General features: G+C 33.7%; 1 protein-coding gene across 1 annotated transcript in view; it reads left to right on the plus strand.

The window, feature by feature from the left end:
• The window catches only part of LOC117101914 (basement membrane-specific heparan sulfate proteoglycan core protein-like), a gene marked incomplete in the record, with an annotated part of 79116 nt that overhangs the window by 29862 nt on the left and 36485 nt on the right, over nt 1-12769 (plus strand). The window contains 15 exon segments of the mRNA XM_033242029.1: nt 462-607; nt 1049-1190; nt 3179-3306; nt 4195-4392; nt 6998-7093; nt 7382-7465; nt 8148-8270; nt 8503-8624; nt 8847-8936; nt 9170-9228; nt 9354-9415; nt 10659-10799; nt 10919-11104; nt 11453-11545; nt 12375-12458. Of these exon segments, the coding sequence (XP_033097920.1) occupies nt 462-607; nt 1049-1190; nt 3179-3306; nt 4195-4392; nt 6998-7093; nt 7382-7465; nt 8148-8270; nt 8503-8624; nt 8847-8936; nt 9170-9228; nt 9354-9415; nt 10659-10799; nt 10919-11104; nt 11453-11545; nt 12375-12458 (1754 nt within the window).

Raw genomic sequence — 12769 nt, forward strand, 5'->3', positions numbered from 1 at the left:
GGCTTTGGAAGGGTAGTGTTAATAATCAGCACCCAAGAATAGGCCTAATTATTTCAGCAGGCTATATTTTGAAAACATATTTGGATGATATAATTTGTTCTATGAGCCATTGATGTGCTACAAAAAGAAAATCAATGAGGATATAGAATTGCCTTTAAATGTCTAAAAATTAGAAACCAAGTGTCAAATATATGATCATATACTGTATTAAAAAAAAAAATAAACATGATCTGAGCTATCAATTTTTTTTTTTTTTTTTCCCGGAAAGCACTCAGAACAAGGATAAGAGCCACTGAATATAATGGCTAGAAATAAATTCACATTCCTCTTAAATGAATGAACTTGTGAAACAGAAACCCAGTTTCAGTTTTTAATTCATCAGGACAAGAAGCAATTAGCAACAATTAATTTTAATATTAATTATTAATTGAATCAAATGTTAATTATTTTTCTTCATACAGCCAAACCAGATGTCACCTTACCTCCAAATCCTCGCACGACTTATTATGTTGGAGAGACAATCATTATTTACTGTGAGGCACAAGGAATCCCTTACCCTCAGATTACATGGCGTCTGAACTGGGGAAGTCTCCCAGAGTCAGATAGGGTAAATAACTCTTAATTTTGAATTACTTTTCCTTGCTGCAACTGTAACATGATTCAACAAGGAGCAGATTCATTGTGTTGATAAATTGAAGCTGGAAATCGATATGTAATGCCCCAAATTTTTATTTTCAAAACAGATATAATTTTCTCATTCACAGTCTGTCAAATCAGTACTTTTGGCGAAGTATTTATTGAACATGGCTGAGTAACATTCAGATAGAAACGAAAGAACTTTACATGAGTTAACATACAGTGTCTTGCTGAAGATATGACAATTTGCAAGATTGCATAAAATTACACTGCCTTGTTGAAGATTGTAGATAATTGCAGTATTCCGTAAAGAAGTGATGAAAAGCATTGAAAGAGTGATAGATTGGCATTGATTTTTTATTTCTAACTTATAGTGTTCCCCATTTTCAAATAATTGTGAATTTCTGTTAAGATTACAACAACAAGTGTGCAAGGTCGGGGTACACTGACTATCAGAGACGCACGCAAAGCAGATCAAGGTGCATACACCTGTGAGGCTACAAACTCCAGAGGTAGTGTCTTTGCAATTCCAGATGCTATCATCATTGTGATTGGTAAGTTTATTAGCTTAATAATATTCTTATGTAGGATACTTGTAATTGAATAAAAAGAACCTCTAATACCTATTAAGGGATACTTATATATTTATGTTTTTCTTCCACATCCAACAGCAAGTACACTTGCAGACTGAAGGTCATGTGACCCTCTATGCACTATATTATATTATTGCGATTCTTTGGAACAGTTTAGGTAATTTTATCAACATAGTACAGTACTGACATCAAAGTACAATACTATTTTTAAAATCATATTATTATTTCTTACCCTTTGTATAATTGCATTTTGTTGTCTTTATGAGGCTTGGTATCCCAAAACCAGTGTAATGTTGCTAACATTTTAAACTGAGTAATTAGCAAGAATGTGGCATTGTTGTATACTCTTGTACTCTTGAAATTTTATCAATTTCAACATCATTCATTTCTTTCATCTTTTCTTTGATATTTACACAGTAGAAAATAATTTAATTCAGCAATACTGTAATAATATTGGAATAACTGTATAAGTAATAGTAATTAACACGTTAACAAGGAAAGAGGCAACAGCCTTTAAAGTTAATTTATTTGAAAAGATCAACCGAAACTTGTGTTTGACCAGCCAGATAATATAAACAATGATAATAGTAAATTTCAAAACACACACACAAAAACAAAACAAAGGACAGAATATATTAAAATAAACTCCCAGATGATATTAAAATAAACTTTAAATCTATGATAGTTTCAAAATTTAAAAATTCTATATCAGGTCTGTAAAATCTAAACCAAATATTTCATTTACCTTGCATATACAGGTATGTATATTTTTTCATGTAAATGTACTTTTTGATTGTTACGTTTTTATCTTGTATATACGTGTTCATTTTCCTTATTTGTTAATACTGAACCACTTTGGAAATCAATGCTTTAGCACTGAAAGTGTCATTCAGTATAAAGAATAAATAAAATATAAAAAGGAGACAAGACCTACGAATGTAAGGAACGTTTTAAAAATAATGGATGCATGGCACAGAAGCACAGGTTAATAGCTGGACAGATTTGTTGAGGAAAGTTAATCATAAAAAGAGAAGAAATAAATTTAAAAAAATGAATCTAACAACACCTTGATCTGTCTCTTATACACATCTAGATGTGTATAAGAGACAGATGTTATGTTGTAGAAGTGATAGTTTGGACTGGGGAAGATGTATTTCATTGGAGGTCCTGGTATTATAAGAATTAATTGAAGAATTAAAAATAAAATTGCTAGAGAAGTTTGATGGAAGGAAGAGAATAGATATTTTGATAAAAAAAAAAGGCATTGCTGAAGTTTATTAATGTCATAAACGGTTAACAAATGAAGAGCACCAAGAAACTTTGTATGCTTGACGATTGGTATTTAGTCACCAATAAATATACTATCATTAATGTTTGCAACCAGTTTTGAATGACAAAAACCAAATAACATAAAATTGCATTTACTAATAAATTAATAGAAAGTTTGTTTATATTAAAATAATCATGTATGTTTTTTTATCAATTTGTGATTAAAGGTGTCAAAGATAGATTTAATTTATTTGAATAGAACACTGTGGTATAATCTGCATGAAGATAAAAAGTAAGAATTGTGGAGGCATTAGGCAAATCATTTATATAAAGTAAAAAATATCTGTAATAATTTTACTCATAACTTTGGCAATATTAGGTCAGTTTCAGTAAATGACCCATCATTTTAAAGGATATTTTGTTGAAAATAAGAATATATTAAAAACTCAGTTTTCATTTTTTATTCATTGATGATGGTTTTGGGATGGTAAGCCTCATATGTCTATACAGCATTTTATCTGGATTATAAATCTACTTATGAAAAAATATTATTTAGTGGTAATAGTTTTATTATTCCAAACTATGGGATTTGAATGTATTAACCTTACAACAAAGCTAAAATTTGTCTTAATAATCATAAGATATATTCATGACATATATTATGTGAATTATGTTTACAGACAGAGGAACTGATATCTGTCAAAGTCCATCCTTCAATGATGCAGCAGAGATTCCTGCTGATTGCATTGACTGTTTCTGTTTCGGAGTTACCTCAACTTGCTTCAGCAGTGGTTACTATGAGACTCAAGTAAATGATAATGCCTTACCTTCAACAATTCCTATAAGTGATGTAGTTAATAATAGTCATATAGTTAATTTATAAGTAAATCTATTTACCAACTGTATCTAACAGCACTGGTTACTTGCTTCAAATTTTACATTAATTTCGGAGTAGTGATTACGAAACAAACAGATGCTTTTGAACAAAATGTAGGCCTACAAGGTTTTCCTACCCAGCTGTATCAATGGGAACTAGCAGATTCTTGGGAGTAACCACCTCCGAACCAGTATCCCACCTAGGGGAAGCATCACACTCTCATCAACTTCATCAGGGGCGGATTTAGGGGGGGGGCCGGCCCCCCCTTTTGGGAGATAAAAAAAAGAAAAAAAAAAAGAAAGAAAAAGAAAAAAACGATAGCCCACAACGCCTCAAATGTTATTTTCGGGCGTCTAGAACACAAAAATTTTGCTGGGGCATGCCCCCGGACTCCCTAGGTCATTGTTGTCTCGATCGGCCCAAATTTCGGCCCCCCCCCCTTTGGACATCTCTGGATCCGCCTCTGTTCATGGTACTTTTAACTGGGGATAAGCTCCAGCCCATATGTGCCCTGTTGGTTAGCAAGGATTTACCTCTACAATCAGTAAACTAAGTCCAGTATGGTTTTTTGCTATGTTTGCTAATTTCTGACTTGGAGCAATCAAATTTGTTATTGCTTTCTGTCTGAACTTGTTTATGGTTGTTTTTCTTTGTGTTCTGTCCTTGGGGCAAGAGATTCAATTTCTCACCATACTCATCTTGTCTGCTGACCTCATTGATTTTCTATGAGTTATTTCCATGCTGATTTTGACTTGGTTATTGTTGGTATTATATTTATGTTCTTAATTGTTAATGGTGTAAATTTCTTCTGCTTTTTAGGTGAGCATTCCTTTCAATGTGCCAGATGATCTATTTGGTGTTCAGTTATTCAGAGATAATGATGGTAACTTAACACTGGTTTCAAGTCAAAATGTTCAAGTGTTCTCAGTTAGTGGTTTTATTGCTGCTCGCGAACTTGTACAGCTTCCTGCAGGAGATTATTACTGGTTTCTACCAGACCTTTTTACTGGTAACAAGGTAATTATATGTAATGGTTGGTGTATAATTTTTAATTAATCGATGTTCAACATAAACATAGAAATGTGTGAGACATAATACCTTATGCAACAATATTTGAATGCAGGGCTAGAAAAAGCGTGTGACCGGCGGTTGGAGGCATCATGAATGTTTTTTGGGGGGAAAATTAAAAGAAAAAACTGTTGGGCTATGTACCAGTAGCGTACAGATAAAATTTGTTGCTGGAGGCATTTTATCAAGACAGTTTTCATGGTCAGAGGCTATATATATGTATAATGTGTGTGTATATGTATGTATGTATATATGTGTGTATATGTATGTGTGTATGTATGTGTGGTATGTGTGTATACATTTATATATACTGGGGCCTTTACTTTTCAATGTTTGTGTAAACTCCCTGCCTGATGTAATTAAAGGTAAATGCGTAATGTACACAGATGACACAACAATTCTCTGCAGCTCCTCTAATACTACTGAAATGATATTAAAGCAAACCTTAATTATGTTGGTCAGTGGTTCAATAACAATATTACCTTTAAATGTAAAAAAAAAAATGTATGATACTTTGGAACACTCCATATGCTTCCTAAATTTTCTAATATTTCTCTTATCCATGGCAATACTAACATTGAAAAAGTAGATTGTTTTAAATATCTTTGCGTGTACTTTGCTTTAAATTGAACATGGGCTAAAATGTAACCAAATGCCTTTATTTGATTATTGCAGTTGCATTTGGTCTAACACTACAACAAATCTTTTAAATGAGCTCCAAATTCTCCAGAATAGGTTAGCAAGAATTATTCTTTCAGTCGACATTAAAACACCCATCAAGGATTTACTGGATGATTTAGGATGGAATAGGTTAACTGATAGGTGGAAGGAACACCTATTATTACTCACTTTTAAGTGAGTAATCCATCCTACTTAGGTAGGATGGGGCAATTCCATCCTACCTAAGTAACAAATTCATATTTAATCAAAATAACCACTCCCAGTGCACTAGAAATGAATCTAACAACACCTTGATGGAGCAAAAATGGAAACTCGCGCAAGGCAAGAGAACATACTTATACTGTGCAACTAAGGCTTGGAACAAACTTCCAAACCAAATTAAAATAGAATTAAATGACTCCAACTGAAAAATGTTAAAACTTTGATCAAATCGGAAAATTAATTTGGTCTCTCTCACCACCCTCTGTTCTCTTGCTGCCTTTTAAATTTAAATTAAATTTATTTAACTTGGTTCTTTTTCATTTTATTTTCTAAGTTTCTGTATAGTTATATTTATGTTCTATTTTGTTCTACTTTGGCATTTTTTATCTTTCCATTTCTTTTTTTGTTCATGTGATCCACTAGTGAGATCAGTGCTGTGTCACTGAAAGTGTTATCAAGTGTTATCATCATTAAAGGCAGAATAAATAATAGTAAAATAATAATAATGTATATATGTATATATAAATATATATGACAATATGTAGTTAATAAAAATGAACACATAAAATATAAAATATATATATATATTAGATATGTAAAAATATGTGCACCCATCATTAAGATGCCTCTAGATAATATATGTATATGTAAATATATTATAAAAAAAAAAAAATTTATATTTTGTAAAAACCAGGGTTTAAAAAGCCTGGCTTCCTTCTTGATATGCAGACATCTTAACTGGGCTTTCAAGTACAATCAGTGGCCGCTAATTCTCACTCATTTTTGTACATGTGTATGAGACAGCACAAGGTCACAATGCATTAGATCTGCTAAAGACCAATTGGTTTTACAAAGAGATATTGATCAGCAGTGGCGTAACGGTGGGGTTAGGGGAGCCCTGTGGCTTTCTGAGACTTTTCCCTTTCATTGGTGGCGCCAGCGGGGAGCGGAGGCCTTTATCCCTGCAGTCCAACACCACGACGATGTCATCGGTTAAAAAATCTAACAAAATATTATTTGCTTGTTGAAAATACCATTATTTTTATTGCCAATCCCAATTGTTGTGGTCTGAATACTAAGCACTAAAAACTCTCCCGTGAACCCTACCAAGGATTTTTTTTTTTTAATCAGGAACCAGGACCGAGGTTTTAGTCGCCCCTATGGAATTCAGACCCCCGTCGGACATGTCGGGCCCCCTGTCAGCAAATTTGTGAAGCCACCGCTGGGCTTTTTGGGTCTCAATCCCTAGTTCCATCGTAGGATTTTAAATGTGCTCATTTTTTAATCACGTTTTGTTATTGTTGTTCTAAATATTTTCAACGACGAATAAATAATATAATATCAGTGGTGGATTTGAAGAGATGGAGGGTCTACCCCCTCAGCCTCTACCATGGTTGGGGCTGAGGTAATAAAATTTATGATTGTGGCACCTCTGGATGGCGGGAAATAGCACTTGCAGACTTCTAACAGTCCTATTACAGCTCTTCTTACATTACAGTAATCAGTTTTATAATAATGTTTCTTTATTTTCAAAAATGGTTTGATTTTACATCAAAGTTTCCCATTCTGAATCACTGAAAACCCATTCTGAGTAAATTATTATATATTATTAAATATATTTTCAAATATTTTATTTCAGTACATGATCATAATTATATTTATGTTTTTGCAGCTGACAAGCTATGGTATGCATTTGAGTTACTCATTCCGTTACACGTATGAAGGTGCATCTGACTTTAAAGACGATGTCTATGATGTTCTGTTGAAGGTATTGATATCACCTTGATGTCCTTGAAAAACCTAATGTGAAACCAATGAATAATATCTTGTTTATAAATGTTGAATCCCAAAAGAAAAACTCAAGATATATAGCAGTGCGTTCAATATTTTACATATTAATCTTCAATTTACTATTAAACTAAAATGCACATAAATAATATGTTTAGGTCATTGTATTTCTGAATTTTTTTCTTTTTGGTTAATCCAATTGTCAATATTTGTAAGCAAATTCAGAAATATTCTATTTCCTCTGGCTGTTGTATTGATTGGTTTATAGAGTGGAGACATTGTTTTGGCTTACAAAGACCCAGTACCTGCACAACCTCAGGCTATCATTGACCGAAGAATACCATTGACAGAGGTAAGTCATTAAGGTAGGGTGAGGGTAATGGATGGTGTTTGTATTGTTTTATGAGGACCCACTGCCTGGACAAGCTGAGGTCATCGATGATGAAAGAACACCATTGATAAAGGTATTGCATAGATGGTGGTTTTAATGGTTAATTAGCCTCCACAAAGGAGCGAAGCTCCAAGGATGCTATCGTTTTTACCTAACAGCTTCCCCAAAGGAGTGACACTCCAGAGTGGCTATTGTTTTTACCTGTGTTCATATTGTTTTTACATGTGTTCATATTACTTTTACCTGTGTTCATATTACTTTTGCATGTCTTCATTTAGTTTTTTCCTATGTTCATATTACTTTTCCTGTGTTAATATTGCTTTTACCTGTGTTCATATTACTTTTTCCTGTGTTCATATTACTTTTTCCTGTGTTCATATTGCTTTTTCCTGTGTTCATATTACTTTTACCTGTGTTCATATTGTTTTTACATGTGTTCATATTACTCTTTTACCTGTGTTCATATTGCTTTTACATGTCTTCATTTAGTTTTTTCCTATGTTCATATTACTTTTCCTGTGTTAATATTGCTTTTACCTGTGTTCATATTACTTTTTCCTGTGTTCATATTACTTTTTCCTGTGTTCATATTGCTTTTTCCTGTGTTCATATTAAAATTGAATTGTTTGTTTGATTTTTATAGCGGTGCGGTCCAGGTTATTACCGAGATGCATCAGGTAATCAATACCTAGGATTGTGCACTGAGTGCAGAAACAGATGTAACGGTAATTCAAACGATTGTCATCCAGAAACTGGTGCTTGTAGAGTAAGTGGTTCATTTTCGTCACAATTTTTTACATAAATCACTAACACTTGTCGGCCATTTTTTAATAAATTGTGTACAGATCTTTTGTAAAGAATGCTTTTTTTTGTATCTTAATTATTTTTCAATGAATGGTGCAGATTGACTTATGTATAGGCATTTTAGTTTAAATAAGTGAATTTAAACTATGGAAATTGTAATATTTTTAATAAATTTTCTTAAAATTTTGTTGTAGAATTGTGAATTCAACACAGCAGGAAATGCTTGTGATGTATGCGCTGATGGCTACTATGGAGACCCATTGGGAGGCCGCCCGTGTAAGCCCTGTCCATGTCCTTTGGAAGTTGAATCCAACCAGTTAGTGATCTGTTTGATATCTTATTTAGCTTTTTCCTAATAAACAATCAATTAAAGAATCACTCCAAATTCTTGGCTGTGACTCACAGCATTGGATACATCGTTCTATCACGTTTTCCGATCATGATGCATAACTGTGCTTTTAGGATTATGAAATTCAATAGAATGTGCTAAAAATGGTCAGTAGTTCTGGACTTACACATAGTCTTTACATTGCTATAGGTTCTCTAGGACATGCTACATGGATCCTACGGATAATTTACCAACTTGCGACAGGTGTCCACAAGGCTATGAAGGGAGACAATGTGAAAGGTGCTGCATGTTATGTGAATTAGTTAAATTAATAATATAAATAAAATTTTAAGATTAATAATGAAAAGTTATATGAATTGATTCATTAATCAACAATTATTCAGCCAATCAATCATTCAACAATCATTTACTGTATATGGCACTATATTTGCTGCAAGGATTTGCCTTGCCAAAAAAATTGTTTTAAATTATTGTTAATTGACATTCATTTATTTGTCATTTTCTAATTTCAGGTGCTCTAAATATTTTGTTGGAAACCCAATGGAAATTGGCAGCTCTTGTAACCTACAAGGTAGATAAACATATATATAAGATGTACCGTTATTTGGGCTATACCATTTTTTGGTTGCACCAAAAGTAACTATGTACGTAAGCTTGTACTGATAGTTTTTAAAATCACATTTCTATATATTCCAGGTACATTCTGTGATAGCGATGGATATTCCAGTATAGATAACAACGGAGATTGTGTATGCAAGGTAAATTTGTACATCCCATATTTGGGTACATTTAATTTGCTTTAAATGATACAGTTTACAGGGGCGGATCCAGAAATGTCCAAAAGGGGGGGCCGAAAGTTGGGCCGATTGAGACAACAGTGTCGTAGGGGGACCGGGGCATGCCCCCGCGATTTTTTTGTGTTCTAGACGCCCAAACTTAACATTTGAGGCATTCTGGGCTTTCATTTTTTTCTTTTTCTCTCTTTTTTTTCATTTTTTTTCATTTTTTTACCTCCCAAAAGGGGGGGCCGGGGCCGGGCCGGCCCCCCCTAAATCCGCCCCTGGTTTACCTCATTTTGGCTCACAAGCTGATGATGATGATAATAGTGATGATGATCATAATGAGGATGATGATAATGATGTTGATGAAGAATTATAAGATTGAATAAGAAATGTTATGAATGCCAATGATTGTAATTCCCTTCCATATAAGTTCTGTACGAACTTTACAACAACAAATTAAAACAAACAGGGTAATAATACAGTTACAGAGACAAACATTTATAAAAATCCGCAAAGTAAACATCTATCCAGGGTCCTAAGTTGGAAGAAGTCAGTTGCAGGAGATCTGGTTAATGAGCTTTCCTAACACATTCAAATCCACAAAGTAAACATCTATCCAGGGTCCTAAGTTGGAAGAAGTCAGTTGCAGGAGATCTGGTTAATGAGCTTTCCTAACACATTCAATTTCCTTTTGTTATGCATGGTGATGCCCATTGCCACTGATTTCTGTGAGACAATTGATAATAAAGTACTAAAAACCTGCACATATGAATTTGTGGAAGATGAGTTATTTTCCAGGAGATTCTTCATTGTTTGCGAGAAAGGGGAGACTGACCCAATTTCCAGGAAGCTCCCATAATTTATGGGAGATTCGGGACCCTGACTCTCAAAAAACAATAGTTTTAGGCTTGATTTTAAGTAGCCACTACCTAGTGTTAGGAATATTCATAATTGGAATGTTGCTATATATAATTTAAAGTATAAATAATAGTGTAATAAACACTTGTTGTAATTGAGGTTTGACAATGATGTAGGCAACAGCTTTTGCATTAGTTTAATTTTAGTTTTTGTATTTATAGGAGTAATAACAGGTGGATTTGTAAAGCACAATATTCAAAGTCCCTGTTACTTTTTCATCTATTTAGTAAAACTTTAGTTAGATATTGTAAAGTTCATATTTACATTGGTTGTTTCACCTCATTTTCTCTCTTTTTTCCAGGAAAATGTTGAAGGGGACAAGTGTAATAGTTGTAAACCTAAAACATTCTTCCTTGGTCCCAAGAACCCAAAGGGCTGTATCTCTTGCTTCTGTATGGGTGTGTCTACTGATTGTAGCAGTTCAACATGGAGTAGAGATTCGGTAACTGCCATGAAAATAATGACAAATAATATATTAATGCTCAGATTAAGAAATGATGAAAAGATAAAGCTGTGACCATTCCAACTAACCTTTGAATAATAAAATTACAATTTTCTCAGCTGTACATCAGGTTCCAAAGAGTTGGTGAGACATTTGACATCACACTCAGTGATCCAAGTGCAGAAGACACTGGTGCCAACCTTGTAGTACGACCAGCTGCCAGAGAGCTCTCCTTCAGTTCATTTGGCACACTGCCAAGAGACACTTTTTACTGGAACTTACCAGAAGATTTTACTGGAAACAAGGTAATTATTTATTTATAATCATTGTTGAATATTCAATTAATGATATATGTAGTACCTGTCTCTTATACACATCTAGATGTGTATAAGAGACAGTGTAACCTACAAGGTAGATAAACATATATATAAGATGTACCGTTATTTGGGCTATACCATTTTTTGGTTGCACCAAAAGTAACTATGTACGTAAGCTTGTACTGATAGTTTTTAAAATCACATTTCTATATATTCCAGGTACATTCTGTGATAGCGATGGATATTCCAGTATAGCGTGATTTAATATCCAATTACAATATATGCGATTGACTGTTATTTTCCCATCACACTCATTTTGTATGTTTGATCTTTCAGCTGACATCTTATGGTGGCAATCTGCGCTACTCTATTGCATATAGAGCAGCTCCAAGTGGATCCCCGACTCTTGAACCAGATGTCATCATTGTGGTGAGTCTCTAAATCAATAGCAACCAAATTCTTTTTGGAAAGGGCTTATGGGATGATTTTTACACACGTCAATTTTACGAATAGTCGATTTTACAAATGGCCTTTGCCCCTGAAGACTTCATCATTAGTCAATTTCTACCATAAAAAAGTCTGATTGCGCAAGTTTTACAAAGTGATAATGTATATTTTTCTTAGTAAAATCAAGTTGTATTTGTATTTATTTATTTATTAATATTTCGATCTTGTCTTCCATTTCTGGTACAATAATCACTATATTAATGTAATAAACGTAACCAGAACAACAAACTACCAACGCAAGTGTTGGATTTTGAGCACACATGTTTACCATGACGAATGAGAGTGTTGGGGTCAGCACCTTATTGACATCGCGAAATGAATGTAAACAACACAATTAGGTGATCTAACAACTAGAAAGAACACAATAGAAAGGGCCATAAATCATACAGATGTTTGAATAAGAGTTAAAATGTTTTGTTAAGTGGAAGAATGACGGTGATTAAAGTAACTTGGTTTTTATCTATGGTGAATTCAGCTAGGCTCTAGCGTGGTAGACCATGGAGCTGTTGCACTATCGTTTTGTGATAGGCCTGGCCTCGGTCAGCCTATCGGCGCTCAATGGCAGGGGATAGCTAGGCCTAGATTTGAAACTGACATTTGATTTTCCAATTTACGAACACCCCTTGGTACAAAGGGGTACGTAAAATGGACGTTTTACTGTATACATTTTGTTCATAATTAAACTTACTGAACTTTTATAGTTTTAAAGCCTGCAATTTGTAATATATGCAAAAGTTATTCACTGTTTCAGGGCAATGGTCTGCGGCTTTATCATTACTCTAATGTTACCTTAACACCAGATCAAAAACAAAGTGTCTCTGTTCCATTCTTTGAGGTAAAATCAGTTTATATATACTGGTATTTTGTTATGTCATTTCCACCATTTGCAATGCATTATTCACAATGAAGATCTTGAAGTTGATGATCACATGGATGAGAATGATGATCACACCAATGAGTGATCATGCAGTGAATACTCAGATGAAAAAGATATGCAGTTGATGATGATTACACAGATGCAAAAGATATGCAGTTGATGATGATGACATAAATGAAAATGACCATGCAGTTAGATGATGATGACATAGATGAGAATGATCATGCAATTGATGATGATCACATGGATGAGAATGATCATGCAGTTGA

The sequence above is a fragment of the Anneissia japonica genome, unplaced genomic scaffold (assembly GCF_011630105.1).
Source record: "Anneissia japonica isolate Jap-2015-1 unplaced genomic scaffold, ASM1163010v1 scaffold4988_len2956909_cov206, whole genome shotgun sequence".
Taxonomy (NCBI): domain Eukaryota; kingdom Metazoa; phylum Echinodermata; class Crinoidea; order Comatulida; family Comatulidae; genus Anneissia; species Anneissia japonica.